This window comes from Mustela erminea, chromosome 18 (genome assembly GCF_009829155.1).
Source record: "Mustela erminea isolate mMusErm1 chromosome 18, mMusErm1.Pri, whole genome shotgun sequence".
NCBI lineage: Eukaryota > Metazoa > Chordata > Mammalia > Carnivora > Mustelidae > Mustela > Mustela erminea.
Window position 1 is genome coordinate 18807231 of NC_045631.1, and position 24322 is coordinate 18831552.

Consider the following 24322-nt stretch of genomic DNA (forward strand, 5'->3'; position numbering starts at 1 on the left):
TCTTTTACTTTATATTTTCAAGGTTTATCAATGTTGTAGCATGTGTTATTACTTCATTCCCTTTTTTTTAATTGTCAAATAATGTTATTTTGTTTGGAAATAACACTTTTTATTTATTCATTCATCAGCTGGTGGACATTTGAGTTGTTTCCACTTTCTAGCTATTATGATTACTGCTGTAACCATTCATGTACAAATTTGGGAGTAAATTTATTTTTCATTTCTCTTGGGTTTATACCTAGGAGAGGAATATTCTGGGTCATAGAGTTACTCCATGTACTGTTTTCCACAATTGCATGTGCTTGCTTTTTAAATTAAAAAGAAAAAAAAAATCCTATCTAGTAATGGACTTTGATGCAAAGTTAAAACATTCAAATCATGTTTCAGAAAAATTTTGGTCTCTTGACCTTAACCACAAGATGGATCAACTCTGACTCTCCCTTTCTGTAGTCATTTCTCTAACTTCAGAGACTGGGTTTGTAAGATCCCTATGTGTAGTTCCACAAAGGAAGCAGCTTCTGCAGAGCAAAATAAATGAGTCCATGTTGTGTTGTTGGAGTAAACTCCAGTGACATCCAAATCCACACAGCACTGAGAAAAGATAACCATTTGGAAAATTAAGCCTAAGCATTTACTGTAATTGTACAGTGAGAGAGACAGCAGAAGATATTTGTGATACAGAAAGCCTTCTCTATAAGCCTCTGGGTTATGTGAGAACTCTCAGTCACATCTGCTGTGACAGCCAGAACTGCAGCCTAGAGAGTTAAGAGAATTTTGGGTCCAACTTAACTCTGACCCTCCCAGCCCTGGTCTCTTTCGCCTTTCTTATAGTTTACAGAGAGTAACAGAGCAAAATCTAGCATTTAGAAAGAGAGGAGGAAATATTCCCCTTCCCTCTTGTGTTGCTTTTTGTTTCTTTTGAGGTAGACGTTAATAGTCTGATTTAATACAAATGACTTCCAAAGAATTAATTAAGTTTCTGGTAATTTTATTGACTAAAGAGAAATTGTCAGATCCTGGACCTTAGGTTGATTCTTTGAAGTAAAATACAAGGCATATTTTCAAAAGACTATCAAAGATGAGACTGTGTAACTGTACATAAACTGAGAATGGAATTTAGATATTGAACTTGGTAGACAGCTTTTCTCCCAGTAATTCGTTTGTGCCCAGGTATGTCCTGGATTCTGTATTATATGGTTTCTGTACCAAATCAGTATATAGCTTCTTTGTTTTTTAGCTTTCTTCAATATTTTAGTATTCAATTTCAACCTAAGAAGTCAACTATAAGTAAGAACAGTGCTGGCATTGGATTTAGCCTGAGTAGTAAAGCACACATTCTCCCTTGGTCCCCTTGCAGGGTGCGGTATATCCTGAATGTCACTCGAGAGATAGATAACTTCTTCCCAGGAGTCTTTGAGTATCATAACATCCGAGTATATGATGAAGAAGCAACAGATCTACTGGCTTACTGGAATGACACTTACAAATTCATCTCTAAAGCAAAGTGAGTAATGGTCCCACATACATGCTCTGACCCATGTCCCCCCTGCACCACACATGGCTGGGTCCTGCGAGCTATAGACAGCTTACTGTCTGTACTCTGGAGAAGGAATTAAACAAAAAAAGGAGACTGAGGTTCCTTCATCCTGGGGAGAATTTGACCGGTGATTCCATACTCTCTGTAAGTAGATGAATCCCCTGGACAAAGATAATCTCCTGTTGACTATTCGTTCCCACTGATCCCAAGATGAGGTAGGGCAAATGGAAGATGCTGCAAATGCAATAGGAGTGAGAGAAGGAAGATGTTCTGAAGGAAGGTCTGAGTTGCCAAAAGGGATGTGGGAAAGCTAGAGAACAGAGATGACTCCAGGTGGGTGGGATACTGAGTCCTCCTTTCTGAAGACTAGAAGAAAAACTTAGTCTTGGAACTCCTTTTTCATTCTTCTCCTTTACCCTTATGGGGCACTGAACAGTGAAATTTTCCTCTGGCCGTTCTGTTCATGTCATCTTTAAATTCATTGGTCCTTTTAGTGAAACTAATAGTATTAATGTAATGTTTAGTGTTAATTAGTATTAGTATGTCAACGCTGTTTTGTTTTGTTTTTTTAAGTCCCTGGGGATTTCCTTGCCAATCCTATATATTCCTTCAATAGATGGAACCATAAATGAGCATGTTGGCCACGCTGCCCCTTTGATGGGACCACGTTCAAATCATCCCTGATAGATGAGAAGCACTTCTCATTTTTAAAGTCCTCCTACAGCGGTGATTCCATGTCTTTCTGCAGAACCTCCATAGTCAAGAAGTTCTTCCTCTTAGTTACCCTGAATCCTCCTGCACTAGCTTTGAGCCCATACGCTCAGTCCCTAGCTAGCCCCTGGAAGAGTGTTTTATAGTCTTGAAGCCTATTACTAAATGGTTCTCAGTAATACCACTCATGGCATGCTTACTATGTGCCAGGTACTTTACACTTTATCCTCTCATGTAATATTTTCCAGAATCCAGAGAGACATATACCATCATCCTTTTGTACAGATGGGGACAGACTATGGAGACGAGGTTCAGAGAAGTTAGGGAACAAGTGGTGAAGATAGGACTTGAACCTAAGATCATGTCTTATTTCCGAGTCCATCCGGTATTTAGGAATAGACTAGTTCCTTAAGGAAGGGAGACTGGAAAAGACTGAGCAAGTGGTGAGGATCACATCCAAAGAGGCTAGAGTTCAGGTGAGGCCCCAGGCCCAGTGAAAGGAAAGGCCAGTTTCAGCCCTGAGGTGAGATATGTGAGGCGTGTGGGGTACACGTGAGTGGGCAGTCGGGCTCCTGCTTGGGCTCATGCAAGTGTAGGTCAGCGTCTGAGAGGGAGCACCTCCTTAAATGGCACCCCAGGCACCTCACGTGTTTCCTCCTGATCAGGGCCCTGAATTCCAGACTCGACCTACAGATGGGTGGGTTTAGGATTCCTGAAGGGATACCAGGCTTAATCTAGACAACCTAGCATGGAAAGGGCCAGAGGGGTTGAGGGTGCGTGGCTGAAACTGAAGACGAAATCGGATTTTCCAAACTGACTTCAGATCCTTCAGTATGTGAGTTAGAAGCCATCCAGTGAAAAAGCCCCATTCAAAATGAAGAAATGCTTTTATGGGGGTGGATTTCATAACTGTATGGTTCTTAAAATTGTCCAACTTTGAGCACCTTCCATGCCTGCAGGTATAGACCTGAAATTTGAAGTCGGAGCTTGATGGGGAAATATAGAGCACATGTCTGAACTTATATCTGAGGCACTCTGCCCTGTAGTCTAAATGAAAACCCTGTGGTGCCATAAACAAAACGAAAATGTCCTAGTCATTTGTGATCAGTAAGCACACAGAGACGCACACCTGCACCAACCTAAAGACTCCAGAATTTCACATCTAAATCATGGGTAGGAAGTTAATCTTACCTTCCTTTGAGACTGTTTTGGTTATTGCAGATCATTCTCTGAATTCCTATCACTTATCTGGCACATAACCTCATTCCTATCATTTTGGCACATAACCTCATACCTTCCTTGCATTGTACTTAACTCTTTCGTGTGTGTCTGTCTCCAGCAGAAGTGTTATAAGCCTCTGGAAGGAAGCTTGTTTACTGTAATACAGTGAGTGAGTGAATGAGTAGGTTTTCCCTATTAGGCTGGTGTACATTTTTTTTTTTAATTTATTAGAATAGCCACATGGGAAGGATTTTTAGCCCAGATACACTAGTGAAAAGAGTAACCGTTCTTTTTTCCAGATTTTGAGATATTTCTGCTTCCAGCCGACGACCTAACAGCAGATCCATAAGTTCATTCATACATTTAGTAAATATTTGAAGGCTTACTTTGTGCCAGACACTGTGTTATTAGCAGAGTTAGCATAGCAGGACTGAGTAATGTTCATATCCAAAGTAAGGAGCTCTGGCATCTTGAGACCACACGGTTTTGTTTGTTTTTTTACAGTTACTTTATGGTAACTTTGCTTTCTCTTTCTTCTGCCCCATTAAAACAACAACAGGTAGTGATTCATTCCATCCTCCTCACTGAGAAAGCCATGTGGTGCATCACATGGTCCCATCCAACTCCACAGATTGTCTAGCCAGTCCCCAGACAGAACATGGTGGCGGTGTTGTGAAAAGTGATAGCAAGGGCTACATCTGAGTAAAGAGGAGGGTTCGTTTCATTTGGTTTGTACTCTTCTCCAGGGACAGAACCCTTACTGGAACTTGAACTGGAAGCAACTCAGAACATTTGGATAAAGCAGATGAATCACCATCACACTTGTAACTCAAGGGTGCGCCAGCCTTAAAACATGTCCCTGGAACTGTAAAGGCACTAGCCTCCAGACACGCAAAATGGGGTCCCGTCTCTAACCTGAAAATTCTCCCCTTCGCACTCATTGCATTTACCATTTTACATTCTAATTATCTCTTTCTCCCCCTGAACCCTACCATTTAGGGAATATTTACTTTTCTTTGCCTCCCAGTACTTTGCACATTGTCTTACATACAGTGATTATCTGGTAAATGTTTGCTGAAGGAATTTAAAAAGATTAACACCAACACTGAATATTGTTTGAGTACACCAGGGTTGCCTACCCTCCCTGCACATTTGACGATAGATAATATATAAGTACCCAAAGGTGGGATGGTTTGCAAGAAAATGGAAGGGCAAGAGGAGACCTGGGCACATTTAGAACCTAACTTTTAAAATGTACTCACTCTTGTGCTTTTTCCTCCTTATCTCAATCCCCCAATGTAGGAAACATGGATCTAAATGCCTTGTGCACTGCAAAATGGGGGTGAGTCGCTCAGCCTCCACTGTGATTGCCTATGCAATGAAGGAATATGGCTGGAATCTGGACCGGGCCTATGACTACGTGAAGGAAAGGCGAACAGTGACCAAGCCCAACCCCAGCTTCATGAGACAGCTGGAAGAGTACCAGGGGATCTTGCTGGCAAGGTGAGTCCCTTCAGTGACTTTCCCAGATTTTCTCTGCATTATGCTCCCTGGGGCAAGATAAAATGTCCTTCCCTGCAGCTAGCTCTCAACCTAATTTGGATGTGTGAACATTTTGAAAGTTGAAACCTCTGTCAGTCCAGTTTTTTCAAAAATAAGTGCAGGCATTTAAGAATAGTATGGAAGAACAAGCATTTAAACTAAAAGGTGGAAATACTGTTTTCTTACTTTAATTCTCAAGTAGGTGCTGATTTTCAGAAACATTTCCCAACATCTTCTAAGGCCAGACACCGCTGCCTTATCAAAATGGATACTTACTGCTCCCAAAGTAATGCTAAGCATAGATGAAGTTCTTAGAAATTTTTTTAATCCCATTCTTCAAAAGAAAAAAAAAAATTTAAGTACTGGATGCTGTTTTAGTCATTATTTTTTATCAGTTCTTGGTTTCAGTGAGCCTTCTCCAAAATTTTGGTCATGTGAAAAATCAAATTTGGGCTATGAAGGCACTTCCTGAAAATAACTCTCTTCTTCTTCTTTTAAAAATCTTTTAATCTGGATACACACACACACACACACACACATGCATATATATATATGTATATATATATATATATATATATACATATATATATATGTGTGTGTATATATATGCTTTACAGAAATGCAGAGAACACAGAAAAATCATTTATAAATTCAGTACCCACCGACAGTATTCAACATTATCTTTCATGTTTCTCCAGGTCTGACTCTTACCATATATATTGATGGTTATTTTCTCACAAAAGCTATTGTTCAACCCACCTCTTCACCTAGTAACTGGTCTTCCTTTTTTTTTTTTTTTTTTAACTATAGCAATGTATATTGAACAGTTACACTGCAGTTAGCCCTCACTTAACCATCCTTCCCCCCGCCCCCACCCAGCTTTACTGAGATAGAATTGTCATATAACATTGTGTAAATTGAAGGTGTCCAGTGTGTTGATTTGATGCATTTATATATCGCAGATGATTATCACCACGGCATTAGCTAATGCCTCCATTCCTTCACACGCTGTTAGTTTTTTCATGGTGAAAATATTTAGGATCTCTCCTAGCAACATTCAAGTACATGATATAATATTATGAACTATAATCTCCATCTTCCACTAGATCCCAGAACTTACTAATCTTATAACTAGAAGTTTATACCCTTTGACCAACATCTCCCCATTTCCCCCATCCTCTATCCCCTAGTAACCACCACTTTATTCTCTATGTCTCTGAGTGTGGCTTTTTTAGATTACACATATAAGTGATACCATTCAGTATTTTTCTTTCTCTGTCTACCCAATACTAGATCTTGAACATCTTTCTGTATCAGTAAGAACTACTCATTTCAGTATAATATAATATAATATAATATAATATAATATAACCTTGGTAATTGGTTATAAAATGAGTAATTAATTGTTTATTATTTTACGTTGGTGGTGGTGAAAGCCACTTTCAACTGCTTTCAAGGAAAGAGATTTGCATATTAAACTGGGTTTAAGGGTCAGTTTCTTGAGATACCAGATGCTGAAGTTCTGTGGAGTCTAGATTTTGCTTTGATTTTTTTCATGTGTGCATGTTCTAGGTGGTTTTGTTCAGATGAAGGCACAGCTGCCTAGAAGCGGTTGGGGCTGGTGCCAGAGTTTGACTCCAGTGAGTCTTATGACTTGGTCTTGACTCTTGAATCTGGGCTGTGTTTCCCCTGAACAAAATGTTAAATAGCCTTCCAGCCTATCCAGGCAGAGGCAGAGGGACCACCCTCCCACCCCCAAAGTCTGAGGAAAATGTGGCCACAGCATAGCATTATGGTTTCCACTAAAAAAAAAAAGAAAAAAAAAAAAGCCCTCCCGTTTACTCAGTACTTGGCATGATTTCATCTGAGCCATTCTTTTAGGAGGCAGGGAGGATACTCACTCAAGTCTCCCGCACTGAAAAAGAATTTAGAGGTCTTTGGGGCCAGATTTTGATGACATTTTTAGATTAGATCAGAAGGTAGGACACGGCAGTTCTTTTTGGCACAAGAAAGAGGCATGTGAGGGTCGGATGAGACATAAATATTGTATGTTCCCAGGCACACACATGACGGATGTTAGGCAGTATCCTCACGTGACCCATTGAGAGCAAGGATACTATGTGTCCTGCCAATTTCAGTATTTATTCTGGAATCTCAGGCTACTGCAAGCTGTTGGTTTGGGTTTTTTTAGAGTATGTGGTTTTTCTTAGATGTTAAAGGAACTTCAGAAAAATCGTAGATGAGAATAAGAAGGGCAGCATAACCCACAAATCACGCTGCCTCTTCCTTTCCCTTTTGGTTCTATCCTGCCTTCCTGAGCTTGATTCATGGAGGGAGGAGCAAGCCCTGGGGAATGAAAAAAACCACAGAATTGGAGTCAGTAGATCTGGTTTCCATCTCTGGTTCATCCTCTTGCTGCAACTTTGAGGAGTTACTTCACAGTTCTGATCCTTACCTGACCCCATTTGTAATTTGAAAATCAAGAGCCCTAGGTCACACTGAAACTGGTAATATACTGTATGTTAACTAAATTGAATTTAAATTTTAAAAAGATTTTTAAAGAACCCTATGTCACAGGGTTATTTTAAATAAAAATGTGTATAAATAAATGTATACTACAAGGGCACCTGGCTGGCTCAGTCAGAGGAACCTGCATATACCTCTTTATCCTCAGGATTATAAAAAAAACAGTGAACACTGTATACTGGTAAGGGTTATTCTGATGTGGTTCTCATCATCTTCTTTCTCCAGGGCCACCCAGAAACACACACATGCATGTGCCACCTATTCCCTCCTCCTTCCTCCAGCCACTGCCTTCCACCACCCTCGGGCACACTAACTCCATTAGAAACTAGAATAGGAAGTGGTCCTGGAATTTCCTGTACTGTGTTTTTCCTGGATGTTAAGAACTAGAATCTAGTGCTAGGGATATTGCTTAGGCTGCTTTCAAGTGCAAGTAATAGAATACCTCCATTGATCGGGATCTCAGCAAGAAACAGCATACTTGGATTAGGATGATTTGAGGAGGGCTTTACAAAGATGTGGGATTGTAGTAGAATCAAGGAACTTGTATCAGCAAGAGCTGTTCGCTAATAGCTGCGAGGTCCAGAGGGAGCCAGCTCCTAGAGCCTAGAAGGAGATTCCAGGAGAAAGAGCCCGCTTCAGAGAGGAGAAATAACCTTCAGTCAAGGAATGCAGTCAGCCTGAAGTGACCCTGTGGGGAGAAAGCTAGGGGAAGAAGTGGCCTGCCTTTACACTCCTCCCTCCAGACTGTCTCCTCCCGGGGCTCCCATGAAACAGTGAATACCCAAATCAAATCAAGTCTCTGCCAGTTAGGAGAAAGAGTGGGAGTGCCTGCTGTGTATACAATCATTAGGGTCTGCAGTCTCCGATGTTTTCGTTTTAAGAAACAGACTTGTAGGCTATTGCCAAACTAGCTGCCAAGTGGACTGGGCCCAGCAGATTCTTGCCCAGCCCTAGAGCACTACTCCAGGGTCTGCCTGCTCAGAAAAGCAAAAACAGAGAAGCCCCAGACTTCTGGAACTGTCGGAAGCTCTACAGCTTAGGTAACCAGGAGAAGAAAGTCCTTAGAAAAATCCCACTCATTCTGTTTGCAAAGAAATCCATTTCCTGTGGAGGTACTTCGATCTTGTATGCCAGGAACCATGTGCTGGTTCTCCCAAAAAGATAGAGCCTGATCCTAGCACTCTTTAGCCCCCATGATTGTCTAGTGGCACTGGGTACTTAACTTGAGGTGGCAGCCCTCTGAGGGTATTAGCTTGGGGCTTTGACATCTTGGTAGAATAGGAGTCTACCAAAGTGATACCAGGCCTCTGTAAGTGATTTACGAATTGGTTACAGTCTCTTTTTTTGTTTTTAAAGATTTTATTTATTTATTTATTTATTTATTTATTTTTTAAAGATTTTATTTATTTATTTGATACAGAGAGATTACAAGTAGGCAGAGAGGCAGGCAGAGAGAGAGAGGAGGAAGCAGACTCCCCGCTGAGCAGAGAGCCCGATGTGGGACTCGATCCCAGGACCCTGAGATCATGACCTGAGCCGAAGGCAGCAGCTTAACCCACTGAGCCACCCAGGCGCCCAAGATTTTATTTATTTATTTGACAGACAGATCACAAGTAGGCAGAGAGGCAGGCAGAGAGAGAGTAGGGGAAGCAGGCTCCCTGTTGAGCAGAGAGCCCAATGTGGGGCTCGATCCCAGGACCCTGAGATCATGACCCGAGCCAAAAGCAGAGGCTTTAACCCCCTGAGCCACCCAGGGCGCCCCTGGTTACAGTCTCTTAATCAGAATGCGAGGCTGTGGGCCAAATAGTGACCACCTGTCTGAAATGCAAGGGACTTTTTGCATAGTTCAGTATGTCTTTAAGAGCCCAGGGAAGGCTAATATTTAATATAACCCTTTGGGCCTAAAAGGAGGGTACCATAAACCCACTGATACTATTCATATCTGATTTTATTTTTTATGTTTTTATAGCTGGGGGTGGGGGTGAGATAGGAAGAGGGTGTGTGTGTGTGTGTGTGTGTGTGTGTGTGTGTGTGTTGAAACCCTCCATTAAACTCCCAACAGCCATATTTGTTATTCTGCTCTCTGATCATGCAGGTATCTGGCAGATTTTTGTTCCATTAGACAAGTTCAGATTTCAGGCGTTTGCAGGCTGGACCATGTGTCTGTGATACTAGGTTCCAATGTACAAGGGGCAGAGAAGAAACACTGGGTGGTGTCAGTTTTGATTCTTTGCACACCCCTGTCCCTAGGGCCAGAGGAGGCAGAGGTGTCTGTTACACTCCCCTGCTTTGCTGGTGGAGACATCCAAGTCTGGTTCACTGGTATACAGTGGTCAACCAGCAGGAGGGAACCTGATAATGAATCCGCATCGTAATTGAGATTAATGGCTCTTCATTGAAATAATTTTAAAGCCCATAGGGACCATGGACAACACGTAGAAGATGCTCAGTTGTTGCTTTTTCTTTCTTCTCCTTCCTTCCAGCTGTCTAATGTCCTAAGACATAGTAGTGTAAGCAGTCTGATTTTACTATATAACTGATACTCCATTTTTAGCAGTATTTTCCTCTATGTAACTTTCTCAGACAAAGGTGGTGCCTTACCAAGCATGTAACAAGGAGAAAGAAAGCAAATTGGAGGCAAGATGGGATATCATGTGTCATTTAGATTTCCTTCTTGTTCATTTATGAAGTAAAAGGCCAATATCAGGTCTGAGTTCGCTCAAGGGAGGAAAGAACCTGAGACTTCTTTGGATCACCCAGGCCACAAACCAACTCTGAAATTCTTTTTGGCAACTTGTTTACTTGATGCCTACCTGAAATAGGGGGAGGGAGTCAGTTGACTTTAAACATTAACAGTTTAAAATAATAAATATGATCCAGTGTCTTACATCCATCCCTGACAGAGCATCAGGCTAAACTGACGTGGGGAAAAGCCACCCTGGAAAACAGTTTGGTGTTAGTGGGTAAAATTGAGGATGTACATGTACCCTGTGACCCACCTTTTCCACTCCTGTGTATAACATCTTTTAGAGACCAGAGTATCCACCAAGTGCAAGAATGTCCTTGGCAGTGCTGTTCATCGTAGCCAGACCTGTTCATCAACAGGATGGGTAAATAAACTGTGGTATATTCATCACACTCTGAAATTACAGCTGCACATATTGATGAATCTTTAAAACAGTGTAGGCAAAAGGCAGTTGTAGACAAATATATACATAGAGTATGATTTTATTTATATAAGTTCACAACATGCAAAACCAAACAGTATATTAAGAACAAAATGGTGATGACATTATGAAGAAAGAAGATGATAAGCACAAAATTTAGGACAGAGTTTACTAAAACCTCTGATTTAGGAGGAGGGAGAGGGAGAGCAGGAAGGGGCACCTGGAGAAGCAGTGCGTCCGAGGTCCGAGGCCACAGTAATGAGTGTCTTGATTTTATGGACAAGCTAGCTGCCTACCCCTCTCCCTTGTGCCGCTCTGGCTGCAAAAACGAGAGGCAACAGAATCAGACCTGTCTTTAGATTGGGATTTTTCTTTCTCTCTACAAGTAGGTGTCAGTTTAATTCCGAGCCCTGACCTAATATTTTCTGATGATTATCTCCCCCAGGAAGAGAAGGAGATCCCTGCTGGGCAAAGGAGCTTTAATGGCAGCCACTTCCTCTGAAACATACACTGTTGTTACCTGTTAGCATAATTTCATTTTCATTCCCTCCTAATGGATTAGTGATTTGCAGGCAGTTTTTAAAAAATGATATTTTGGAAGGTTCTTGGGATCATGAAAAGTCCCATTTGCCTCTTGACTGGTAAGAAAAGCTGTTCTTTTACATTTTTAGAAGGGTGAGAACAGCTACTCCCTGAGATGTCTTCCCAGTCGTTTGCATCACAGGAATTGTCTTGCCTTGGGGGCTGAGAGGAGTTGGTGCAGGTCTGAACATCCTCATGATAGGTGAGGGTTAGAAACTGGAGAACACAGCCACATGTAGGTCAGGAAACAAGAGTATCTAGTTATAAAAGAAACTTTAAAAGGAAGCACGTGGCCTGGGGTTGATCACTGGGTATGGTTCAGGCCCCACCTATGCAACCATTCAGTTTGCCCCTCCCCACAGTCACTCACTCGTTTGGGATGTGTGATATGTTGTCTCCTCCTAGGGGTGGCTGGAGTTCATGCAGCTCGGAAAGGGTGAAAACTCTACCTTCCTCCCAGCTATTGATTATAGCTTGTCTTCATAAACAGAATGACCTGTTCCCTACCCGGAAAAGCGCCCTTCTGCCGAGCAGGCCTGAGTCAGAGAGAGCCCCACCCAAACAGTAGACAGACAAGGGGGAGCTGAGAGCAGGTGCAGAGTTTGAGAACAAACAGGGGTTCACATTAGTGCAGGCGCATGACTCGGCAGAGATTCACAGGCAGGCGTGGCCCTGAGCCTGCGGTAAATTGTTTTGGGCCATTTCCCATTACACTCTGCAGTTAGGTGATTCTTCATCAGCTTGTGAGTCGTGGAAACCATACCCCTAAGTGCCACATCTAGGGACCTGTTTCCTGGGTACCTGATCAGACCAGCCACAGGGCCACATTTTTCTTTTTGGCTAGGGCTTTGGGAAATGTGCTCCCTTGTTACATGGTTTGAAATGAAATCTCATCCCATCAGAACTTTTCTCCATGGGCGCCTGGGTGGCTCAGTGGGTTAAACATCTGCCTTCGGCTCAGATCATGATCTCAGGGTCCTAGGATTAAGGCCTGCATTGGGCTCCCTGCTCAGTGGGGAGCCTGCTTCTTCCTCTCTCCGTTGCTTGTGCTCTATTTCTCACTATCTCTGTCTCTCAAATAAATGAATAAAATCTTTAAAATAAATAAATAAATAAATAAATAATCTCTACAATTCACATTCCTACCAGCTATATATGAGAAAACTTGTTAGACCATGCCATCATCAATACCAGCTGCTAGCAACCATTTTAAAGCTCTCATCAGTCTGATAGGTAGAAAAAAATCAGATCTCATATTTGTTTTTATTGTTGTTTGCTTTGTTTTTGCTTTTTGCTCTTAGTTAAATTGAGCATCTTTACAAATGTTTATTGCCTACTTCTTGCATTGGGTATTACCAAGCATTAGGCAGGTTAAGATTTAAATTTATCTGGGAGCGGTTTCCTGGGAGGGTGTTGACTGATTTCACAAACCCCAGAGTAAGGCATTTCCTGTGTGTGTCCTCCACAGCAAACAGCGACATAACAAGCTCTGGAGATCTCATTCAGATAGCGACCTCTCAGACCACCATGAACCCATCTGCAAACCAGGGCTAGAACTCAACAAGAAGGAGATCACCACCTCAGCAGACCAGATTGCCGAGGTGAAGACCATGGAGAATCACCCACCCATACCTCCCGTCTTTGTGGAACACGTCGTCCCACAAGATGAAAATCAGAAGGGCCTATGTACCAAAGAAAGAATGATCTGCTTGGAGTTTACTTCTAGGGAATTTCATGCTGGACAGATTGAAGATGAATTAAACCTAAATGACATCAATGGATGCTCATCAGGGTGTTGTCTCAATGAATCAAAATTCCCTCTTGACAACTGCCATGCATCCAAAGCCTTAATCCAACCTGGACAGGCCCCAGAAATTGCCAACAAGTTCTCAGACTTAACGGTAGAAGATCTGGAGACAGATGCCCTGAAAGCAGATGTGAACGTGCACTTACTGCCTCTGGAAGAATTAACATCTCGCCTGAAGGACCTTCCCATGTCCCCTGATCCTGAATCACCGAGTCCCCAACCCAGTTGCCAGGCTGAAGTCTCAGATTTCAGTACGGATCGCATTGATTTTTTTAGCGCCCTGGAAAAGTTTGTAGAGCTTTCCCAAGAAACCCGGTCCCGATCTTTTTCCCACTCAAGGATGGAAGAACTGGGTGGAGGAAGGAGTGAGAGCTGTCGACTGTCAGTGATGGAAGTAGCCCCTTCCGAAGGGACAGCTGATGACCAGAGAAGCAGCTCTTTGAGTAATACCCCCCATGCATCTGAAGAATCTTCAATAGATGAGGAACAGTCAAAGGTAAAAGCTCTTTATAGTGGTCCTCTAGCTAATGAAGTTCATTTGGAAGACAAAGTATTTGGGATTCTGCTGTGTTCATTTTATTTTTGACTTGCTAAAGATTTAGGAAGGCAGTATGGGAGAGACTGTGGCTGAGACTTTCCTTGAAAACTTAAGGTTTAAAAATTTTTAAATCCATTGCATTTTGAAGAATTTATCTTTCCATTTGGTGTCTTTGGAAGCACTTCTGAGAGAGGATTTGGGGGAGGTGGGGCAGATTAGCCAAAACAAATGTCCTGCCTGAACAAGGAGAGGTCCCCTCCCTGGACCTCTGTGATTCAAATCCGCTCTTACCAATAATGAAGTGCCTGGGAGTGACACACTGCCTGAGTAAGACCTGTGTCTCTCTGAGGAGATGGGATTTGTTTGGGAAATTCTGTCTCAGAAAATTCAAAGACTAGACATGTGTAAATGGTTGTCAGGGTAGCAACCCATGCTGAGTTCTTGCTATTAATAATGTTTCTGGATTGGTCCTCATCTCAGACCCCATGGTATCCAAGACTTAAGGGATAGTTTTGGGAAATGATTGAGGGCAGACAGACTGAAGATTCTTCTCTGTGGCATATGAGCTCTTAGGAGCCATTTCAGACCAGGGAAAGAACTGTGTATCATCAATTCTAAGACTCACTCTTATTCTCATTTTGATATTTCTGAAATCAGGATGCATCTTAAAAACAATGGTATCTTAGGTCAGTATAATATAGTAGTTGGGAAGTAAATGGTGACAGATTTACTTAATGATTTCAGTGTAGGTGACTACATTTTTGCATTTCCTGTTACTTGTCTGGTTATATTTACCACCTTGTCCATGACTTATCTTTTCTAACTACCCTAGGGCAGTCATTGCCTCTGCCTCCATCTTCTCTCCCCAAAGGTTATGTCTTTGCTTCATTTTGACTGGGAAATCAGAATGCTTGGACCAGTGGGTATAGCAGCTCTGACAGAAATAGCTTTTCTGCAAAGTCCCTCGTCATATGAGCACTCTCTCCACAGCCTATGCACACACTGGGCCGGCTGGGCTTCTCTCCCAGTCTTGGCTAGTTTACTTCTGCCTAATGTCCCAGCAGATTTCTCTTAAAGGTGTAACTGACCTTGTTGGTTTGTATTAGCTCTGACTTTCTTTTGAAGGAGAAAGATCAGAACAATTCCTAGGGAAATATTACACTTTGAAGGCTTATAAAAATGTTAAAATAGGGGCATCTGCGGGGCTCAGTCAGTTAAGTGTCTGCCTTAGGCTCAGGTTATGATCTCAGGGTCCTGGGAATCCCAGCTCAGCAGGGAGTCTGCTTCTCTCTCTCACCCCCTGTCCCTCCCCTCTGCTTGTACTCTCTGTCTCTCTAAATAAACAAATAAAATCTAAATAAGTAAATAAATGAATAAAATATTAAAGTAGATTGACGGTTGTCAAATGCCACTTTAAGAGATATCCAAAAGCCAGAGTGCCTGGGCGGCTCAGTGGGTTAAAGCCTCTGCCTTCGGCAGGTCATGATCCCAGGGTCCTGGGATCAAGACCCACATGGGGCTCTCTGCTCAGCAGGGACCCTGCTTTCTCCCCTCTCTCTCTCTCTCTGCCTGCTTGTGATCTCTGTCTGTCAAATAAATAAATAAAATCTTTAAAAAAAAAAAAAAAAAGAGAGAGAGAGAGATCCAAAAGCTATTTTCAGATTTTGAAATTCTTATCTTTTTTTTTTTTTAACAATAGGACTTTGTTTTATATTGGCTAATTTTCTTTTGCCTCGTCCTAAACACATCTAGGAATTTGTAACTGGTAGAACAGTAATACGTCAGAGAGTCACAGTTTCTAAGTTTGCTTAGGCATGTGGCTCCATAAGCCAAGTAAACCTTTCCCAGAAGGAGCCATGTGAAATTTGGAAATCGTGTGATCAGGTACAGAGTGCCCTCACATGCTGGAATGCTACTGCCAAGAGATGCCAAGAGTGGGAGGGTAAGGATGAAAGCTGGCAGGACAGAGGAGAGAAGAGAGCAGTGAGTCTCCAAATCCGACATCAGATGATAACCTCATTCATCTTGCCCTAACACTGGGCATATTTAAGGTGGTCACTAAGTCCTTGAATGGCACTCTTCCCCTTGAACTAGGTTAGAATCAAACTGGGAGTTGATAGGCCAGAGAAAAAAATCTCATCTACCCCAGTATAGCCCAAATCCTGAAGGCTAACGGTCTTAGGAAAGTAAGGATTGGGGCACCTGGGTGGCTCATTCGGTTGGGTGTCTGTCTTCTGCTCAGGTCCTGATCCCAGGGTCCTGAGATCAAGCCCTGCATCCCGCTCCTTGCTCAGTGGGAAGTTTGCTTCTCCCTCTGCCCCTCTTCTTCCCCATTTTCCTGTGTGCACTCTCTCTCTCTCTCTAACAAATAAAATCTTAAAAAATTTTTTTAAAGATTTTATTTATTTGTCAGAGAGAGAGAGGGAGAGAGAGCAAGCACAGGCAGGCAGAGGCAGAGGCAGAGGGAGAAGCACTCTCCCCGCAGAGCAAGGAGCCCGATGTGGGACTCGATCCCAGGATGCTGGGATCATGACCTGAGCCAAAGGCAGCTGCTTAACCAACTGAGCCACCCAGGCGTCCCTAAAATCTTAAATTTAAAAAAAAAAAAGAGAGAGAGAGAGAATTATAGGAACCTCCAAGACTGTCCACTATGCATTTTTGGAGCAAGATACTGGGTTGGAATTCTGTTTTGAGTAAAGAGAACAAAAGTTTAGTAGATACAAACTGTAACAAATTTTGTATGTCTTCCTTTGATGAATCTGGTTTTTTTTTTTCATTTTGTGACAACACAGATGGACGAAGGACAGTCCCAGGCACTCGACGATTTGTGTCCTCATAGCCAGAAGGTTCTCCCAGATTAGAAGATTAGTAAACAAAACATCTGGCATTTTTAATTAGACCATGGTTTGCCATAACTGTCTCACTGTTTTCTCCCTAGGCAATCTCAGAACTGGTCAGCCCAGACATCTTCATGCAATCTCAGTCAGAAAATGCAATTTCAGTCAAAGAAATCGTTACTGAGATTGAATCTATCAGTCAAGGAGTCGGACAGATTCAACTGAAAGGAGACATCCTGTCTAACCCATGCCATACACCAAAGAAGCATACCATCCATGAGCTGCCCCTTGAGAGAGCCCAGGCCCTGGAGAACAAACCTGGAAATCTGGAGCAAAGTGAGGGTTCCTACACAGCCCAGCCTGAACTAGCCAAAGACTCAGGGAAGTGGGACCTAGAAGGCTGCCTAACCACACACTCATCAACTGCAGAGCTGGAAGACGAGGAACCAGCTGAGGAGGAACAAGAACTTTGGGGCCCTGGAATGCACCCAGGTGCCAAGTGGTACCCTGGGTCCGTGAGGCGAGCCACCTTGGAGTTTGAAGAGCGCTTGCGACAGGAGCAAGAGCACCATGGTGCCGCGGCTGGTTGTGCCTCATTGTCCATTCGCAAGAATTCCAAGAATGATTTCTCTGTGGCAGACCTAGCACCAAAAGGGAAGAGTGATGAAGCTAGCCTTGAACTTTGTTTTGTCCCCAAGGAACCAGAGATTAACAAGGGCAAAGGGAAGTGCGGTGGGTCCGAAGCTGGCTCACTACCCCAGTCTGAGCAAGTAGCCATTGGTCCAGCACCTGAGCTGCTGCCGTTTCAAGAGCGCCCAGGGTCAGACACTAGAACAAAGCAGGAAGGAGTCCTGAAGGAGCAGAGGACTGTGGTTTCGTGCCAGGGCTCTGAGACACAGGCAGCCCCTCTCTCACTTCCCAAGAAGGTGGAAATCATTGAGTATCCCCACGCGGTTCCATCCCCCAATCACCCTGGGCCAGGGGGTGAAAGAGCCACCAGCATAAAGAGTGGGGAGCAGGGACTGAGGAAAGCGAAAGTAGAGGACTCCGTCCCCATCCTCTGTGCACTGGATGAAAATCTGAACAGGACTCTGGGCCCCACCCAGGCTCCTCTGCACCCCAACGTGCTACCTCTGCCTCATTCTTCCCCTCCTGAGCACGACAGTCCCACTGACCTGACCTCCACCCTGAGCAGCCCTGAAGCCTGGGATGACAGCCTCTCGACAGCCCGGCAAACAGGAGCACCTTTTGTCAGTCACACAACCCATGTACCATCTGCCAACTTGGATCACGCACATCCCCAGACTGTAGTTCACCTGGAAGGCTTCACAGAGCAAAGCAGCACCACAGACAACGAGCCCTCTTCAGAGCAGGGTAGCTGGGAAGAAAGTCAGGAGGGCCCCTTTTCCAGTGGCAATGAAATGCCATACGAGGACTCCCAGTTAACTAGAGAAGACCTAAGCCAACTCGGTGACAATATTGAGGAGTTACAAGAAAAACCGGACCCACTTCCTATAGCCTGTCAACTCCCACACAGCTCTAGTGGTGACAGCATAAAGGGTCTCAGCCATAGCCCTGGTGTGGTGAAGGAGCGCACTAAAGCAATCGAGTCCCGAGCGATTTGCCAGGGAGGGCTCACCAAACCATCCCAAATGAGGCATTCAGCTTCCCTCGCCAAGTTAGGTTACTTGGACCTCTGTAAAGACTGTTTATCGGACAGAGAGCCTCTCTCCTCTGATCCCCCTCATCTCAAACTGCTTCAGCCCTTCAACAGAACGGACACAGGCATGCATGCCAGGGAGGCCCGGGAGCCCTCAGAAAACCCAGATGCCCCCCAGAACCTAGAGCCCACCAAGTATTTTATAGAACAGCTCAAAACAACAGAGTGTATCGCGCAGAGCAAGCCAGTGGAGAAGCCCATCGTACAGTATGCCAAAGAATTTGGTTACAGTCAGCAGTGTTTGCTCCCCAGGGCAGGACCCGAATTGACTAGTTCTGAAGGAGGCCTTCCTTTGCCACAACCCCAGGGACTGCCGCGTTCAGGCCCCGCTCCAGGGCTGGCTGTGGCGCCCCGTCAGCAGCACGGCCGAACTCACCCCCTTAGGAGACTTAAAAAAGCAAATGATAAAAAACGGACAACCAACCCCTTCTATAATACCATGTGATTCTGAGCCTATACGTGTGACTTTCTGAAAGAAATGTTTGTAAAAGGGGCAGGTGTAATATGTAAGGAACATGCACTTTATGGGTTAATTTTATAATATTTTGGTCATTTTACTGTTCCTGGCGCATGCAGGGTTTGGGTTGGTTTTTTTCCCCCTCTGTGTATGTGTGCGTGAAAGAGAAAAAGAGAGATTGATTCAGACAGCAAGACCATTTTAGCATTTTTTTATTTTTAGAAAAATTCAAACCTCAAAAAAATACTCATTTTCAAAGAGTACCTTTATCAAAGGCAAATTGCTGTTTTTCAATCAGCTCCCACCTGCTCCTCATTTGCCCTCTGAGAAAAAGCTTGCTTGCTTGCTTGCTTGAGGAAGGAAGCAGCTGGGGAGGGTGGGGATGAAGCTGGAAATCGGAAATGCTCCCCTGGGCCTGTGTGATGATGGTTTGGGCTTCAGACCTGATGCATGGGATTGAGCTGAAGGGCCGCTGCAAGTCCACGTGCTCTCAGCCTTGGGCCCACTGAGAGTTCCCAAGGTGGGCAGGTTCTGCTTTGCTCTCAAAGTGGGGGGTCTTCCAGAAGCCACTGCTTCTGGATTCCTGAGTCCATCATTACCGAAAGGCAGGATAATGGCTGGCTTTGTAAACTTACCAAGCAAATAGGTCCCCCCGCCCCCCGCCACCCAGCACATGATTTTTAAATTAAAAGGGAACCTCAAATGAAATCTGAGAGATCTGTGTGGAGGAAAGCATATGAGGAGGAGGAGGTGTCGAGGAAAGCATAGGAGGAGGAGGAGGAGGTGAAGTCTGCAGAGGCTGCTGCCCGGTATCTTCCGGGTCAGTATCTTCCTCCACATGGGCTGTCACCCTGGCCCTCCCTGCCAGGAAATGTGCTCTGTAACATCCTTTCAACTAAAACAGAATAGGGACAAGTTTGAAAAACAGCAATTGAAAGTCAGTGTGTTCTTGTAAAATGACTATGTACGTAGGGTTTTAACACTTCCATTACTTGAATAATTCTGTGGGCCTTCTGAGTTTAATGGCCATATATTTTTCCAATTTACTTTTCTCCCTCATGCTGTTTCTCCCAGTGCTGCCCTTTTTTTTTAAATTTCATAGATGATATTTGAATTGTTACATTACCTATGTATAACCTCCATTGAACGCGAAGTTTTCTTACCGATGTTATCACTGTTAACACTTGACATGGGTTGTTGTGTTTTGTTTTTTTTTTTTTCTGGAAGATATGTCATTTCTCTAGTTTATACACAGTATTTATGTACATAATGTCACTTTCTTACAGTGTTTTGTTGTTGATGTCGTAGGATCTTTTTGATTTAATCTTTTTAAGAAGGATAAAGCTGCAACTGGAGAAAACAGACACCACAGAAATAAAACTGATGGGTGCTGGTAGGAATCTGCAGAGTATATCGATGGTGGTTTTAATTGTTAAGATGGAGACTTCTGATCGCCAGCTGCTGCCAAATTATGTGTTAGTAACTTCCTCCTCAGAGAAACCCCTGAAGGCTCCCATTAGATCACAGTTTGACTGAAAGCTGATTTCTCTTTGAGACTGAAATCCCAGAGCGGGTTGTTTGCCAGGAGCTGAACCACAGCCAGGGAGTGTATGTGAGTGATACCGCTGCCCAGGGCGGAAGCTTCCGATGGAGTGGGCTGCAGGGTTCATGGGCAGGCAGGCCCCCCCACCGAGGGCAGGCACCCACTATTGACTCCACTTAGGATGCTTTTGCTTCGTTACTGTTGTGGAGCTCCTTGCCATTAACAAGCCTGTTTGGGCTTCTTACAGAAACCATTTAGCCTGGAATGAAATGCCTTCTGCAGCTCATCAAAACTGAAGAGGTTTGCAAATTTGCTTCCTGTTTGCTTTGGTTGATGTCCACGTGGCTGAGAAGTTGACCAAGTACAGACTTGGGCTTTGGTTTTTGGCTCATCACGGCACTGAGAGGAAAGACAGATACCCAGACTGTAAAGGGGATTGTCAGAGGCCAGAGTTTGGTGGGAAACAGATAGTGGAGTGACCTCCAGGGGATGGAAAAGGTGGCCTGAGGCCATTCATAGGTGCTCCAGGAGAGCTGTGAATCTGGGTGCTGTGTGGAAGTTGGTCAGGTCTCGCTTCGCTGCCAGGTGGTGGATTGGACAGAAACCTCCCGCTCTAAGTGTCTTTATGATGTAGTAATTATATGTACCTGTGCTGTCTTTAAATAGTTTTTTCCTTGAATGTTCGAATGTATCCTCCACACACACGGCTTTGTGGTTCCTGGATGTTTAATGTGTTGTCAAGTGTTTTTGTTAGATGATGTGTACCAGTGTGAGGAGGCTTGCAAGACAGGGTTATGAATTTTCAGGGCTCAGCCTGCTAAACAGCCCTGCCTTGTTGAGCCAGTTCCACCACCGCCAATACAAGAGGGAAAGGACAGGAAATTGTGACAGGGGCAGGGAGAGAAGGATTTGCACTGAAGTGAAGAGAGTGGTGTCCCCTCATTAACCCTTTGAAATGGTGACATCCCTCACATAGAGGATTATAAGCAGGACGGACAGTATTACACTGTGCTCTCTCCTCCCCTGCAGCGGTGGTTAGTGCTCACCATCCCTGCATTAAGTAACAGCAGCGGTGGGGAGATCTTCTAATGCTGTGAAGAAAACTTTTTTTAAAGAAAAAGGAAATAGTCTTGCTCTCGCTTCCTTCTTTTAAGTAACATTCTTGGCTATCGTTTAATTTACCTGCCTCAAGAAACATCCTCCATTCGGGGTCTGTAATTCACCCATGCTGTGGGGGTTTTGCCAGCCTCTCAAACCCCCCACAACTGAGGGTTCTTGTGTTATTTGCATAGCTGAGCAATGCCCAGGGGAAGCACATGATGAGCCATCAAGGACTTCTCAGACTTTCTTGTCCTCAGACTTTTTGATAATCTCAGGTGGCCTATTTCCCTTTTCTGTTCATGGAAAGCTCAGACCCAGAACAGCAGGTCCGGTGGTTTGACAGAGCTGAGTAGGAAAAGTCTTGACCTCTTGCTCAGTGCCTCTCTTTATTTTGAAAACCACCGTAGTCTGACTCTCAGTTACCCTGGAGGAGAGAGAGAGAGAGTGTGTGTGTGCATACACAGATACACGCACACCTGTGCAAAAATACTTTAAAAAGTAATGTTTTGGTGCATGGGGTAGAAGCCCCAGGAGCACGCAACTTTTGAGCTGTAATCTGGAGGGTTACCTGGTGAATAGGAAGGAGAGAGACTTCAACCCTTTCTTGATTTTAGAAACACTTAGGAGTAGTATATACTATAGTAGACCTGTAGTACTGTATTATAGTAATAATCATCTCTCCTCATTTTGGTTGCCTTTCAGAGTCTTAATGTTTGGGATCATTCTTAGCACCCTAGCTTCTTCAGGCTCTTGAGGTAGCATTTTCCTGGTTCTGTACCTGTATCCCACCCCTATGTCATCTGGGAACTACAAAGAGCTCCAAGGACAGCCTTGAGAATGAAAGCCCAGGCTCTGAGGTCCCCTCTTGCTCAAGGGCCCCAAACAGAGACTTTTGGATAGACCTGAAGTTTCTCAGACATAGCCACTCACGAAAATCTTCATCTGTTCCATCTGAGGATTTCAGTTTTAAAGTGATCTAGGCATGTTTGGTAGAGAAGTTTCTGTGGGAGTTTTTTTCTTTTACGAAAGCATTATGCAAAGAGGGTCACTTTTTAAGGGCATTTTAAAACTTTTAAATAAAGCCATTCTTTGGCTCTTTTTGACAACTATTTGTGGATACTTTGTTTACATTGTGATAATTAAAACACACATCCTCTTGACAGCCGCTCCTCCCTTCCTCCAGGCACGCGGCCCTGGCTGTCCTGAGTCCTCTCACAGAGCAAGGCCTCTGTGGTCAGCCCTGACTCACAGGGGACTTGGGCGGATGGACCCAGAGCTGACTTCCATCTGTGTCCTGCACTCCCCTTCAACATTCTGTGTGGAATTAGCCCTTTCCTCAGTCAGTGATGGTGTGTCTTACAGTGATGGTTGTAACGGTGAATGGCTAGTGTCCTTTTTGTCTCAGTTTGTTTTGCTTTTTGATGGTAGATGAAATTTTAGCTCTTTCAGCACCAGTCCAACTTGACGGTATCTTGGACTTTGTTTTCCCTCCCAGACTTAAAAGATCAAGGCATGTATTAGGCATAAATATATTTGCTGCCTCAACTCATCTGATACCCAGATTAGGAAACAGCCTGTCACCAAAGCAGAAAGCTGCACACTCCTAACCCCTGTCCCAGGCCTCTGGGGTCCCTCGATGCCATGGAGAGCTAAGGCAAGGTGCTTGTGTACTTTCCCAGCCTGGAAGTGAAGGGTGACAGGCCCTGGCTCCTGCTATGAAAGAAAACCAGCCTCATTTTCTCAGTGCCCCAGAGACCTAAGACAGGATTTCTAAACTGGAATCATCGCTCACTGGCTTGAAGATGCCTCAGGGGGTATATGACTAGTGCTGCCCTCTGGGTCCTCACAGGGACACTGGTGGCTTTGTCCTCTGTACATATGCAGAGCTAATACCCAGGGCTTTATTCAAGCTGATGACCCAATCTGGAAACTGGGTAACTGGCCCTGAAATGATTCTCCACCAACAGGCCCACAGGGAATTGTTTGGTTTTTGTGGTTTTTTCGGATTTTGGTTTGCCTGGCATAGCTTAAGGTGCCTTTTATTATTTTTTTTCTTTCTACTTTATTTTGTAGGACTTGTTCTAAATGTAGAAAACAAGTCCAAAAGACTCTCCCACTGACTGTTACCTTTGCCCCAGGCCAGTCCAAACTTTTATGCTCACATTTTATTAAATAAAGCAGGTGCTCCCTGGAATCTCTGGGACCTTTTTGAGGCATTTGAAGCAGAATATAAAGAGTGGTCTCATCTCCTTCCTTAATCTTCCTGGTGGTTGGGATGTTCCACTTGTATCATAGATTTTTTTTATTACTGATGTGCTCTGCTGTTTTTAAATGTGAACTTGTGCGCAAATGTGCAGATTCAATGTTCTTGTTACAGATTAAATAAATTTTTATTTTGAAGATGAAATGTGTATTTGATCAAGTGCAAAAAAAGAGGGGGAGATGGTGCTAGAGCAGGTGGAGGGATTGGAAGAGAACACTGATGAGCAGTGGGAGGCACATGGAGCAATTCTCCTTGATCTCCCTCATGCTTAAGAGCTAGCTCGGGGTGGGGGGGGGGGGGGTGTGCCCGGGTGGCTCAGTGGGTTAAAGCCTCTGCCTTCAGCTCAGGTCATGATCTCAGGGTCCTGGGATGGAGCCCCGCATCAGGCTTTCTGCTCAGCGGGGAACCTGTTTCCTCCTTTCTCTCTGCCTGCCTCTCTGCCTACTTGTAATCTCTCTGTCAAATAAATAAAGTCTTTGAGAGAAAAAAAAAAAGAGTAGGGCACCTGGGTGGTTCAGTGGGTTAAGCCTCTGCCTTCGGCTCAGGTCATGATCTCAGGGTCCTGGGATCGAGTTCTGCATCAGGCTTTCTGCTCATTGGGGAGCCTGCTTCCCTCTCTCTCTCTGCCTGCCTTTCTGTCTACTTGTGACTCACTCTCTCTCTCTCTGTCAAATAAATAAAATATTTTTTTTAAAAAAAAGAGCTCTGGGGGGAAAATACTTTCTACCTCCCACAAAATAAAGGCTGAGTGGGAAATGGAATAACCAAAG

The 24322-nt window shown here is 44.0% G+C and overlaps 1 protein-coding gene across 7 annotated transcripts in view; it reads left to right on the forward strand.

Moving 5' to 3' along the window:
• The window catches only part of SSH2 (slingshot protein phosphatase 2), a 250754-nt gene extending 227058 nt beyond the window's left edge, over positions 1-23696 (forward strand). For 3 of the 7 annotated variants that reach the window (XR_004280439.1, XR_004280441.1, XR_004280440.1), the window contains 5 exons: positions 1358-1504; positions 4772-4972; positions 12755-13589; positions 16570-19395; positions 19426-23696. Coding sequence is in view for 4 of the 7 variants with exons in the window: in XM_032320093.1 (XP_032175984.1) it covers positions 1358-1504; positions 4772-4972; positions 12755-13589; positions 16570-18633 (3247 nt within the window). In the remaining 3 variants the exon portion in view is untranslated. Of the gene's footprint in view, positions 1-1357; positions 1505-4771; positions 4973-12754; positions 13590-16569 lie in introns of all 7 variants that reach the window. The other 4 variants (XM_032320093.1, XM_032320095.1, XM_032320094.1 and 1 more) reach the window with 2 other exon arrangements.
• The last annotated feature ends 626 nt before the right edge of the window (positions 23697-24322 follow it).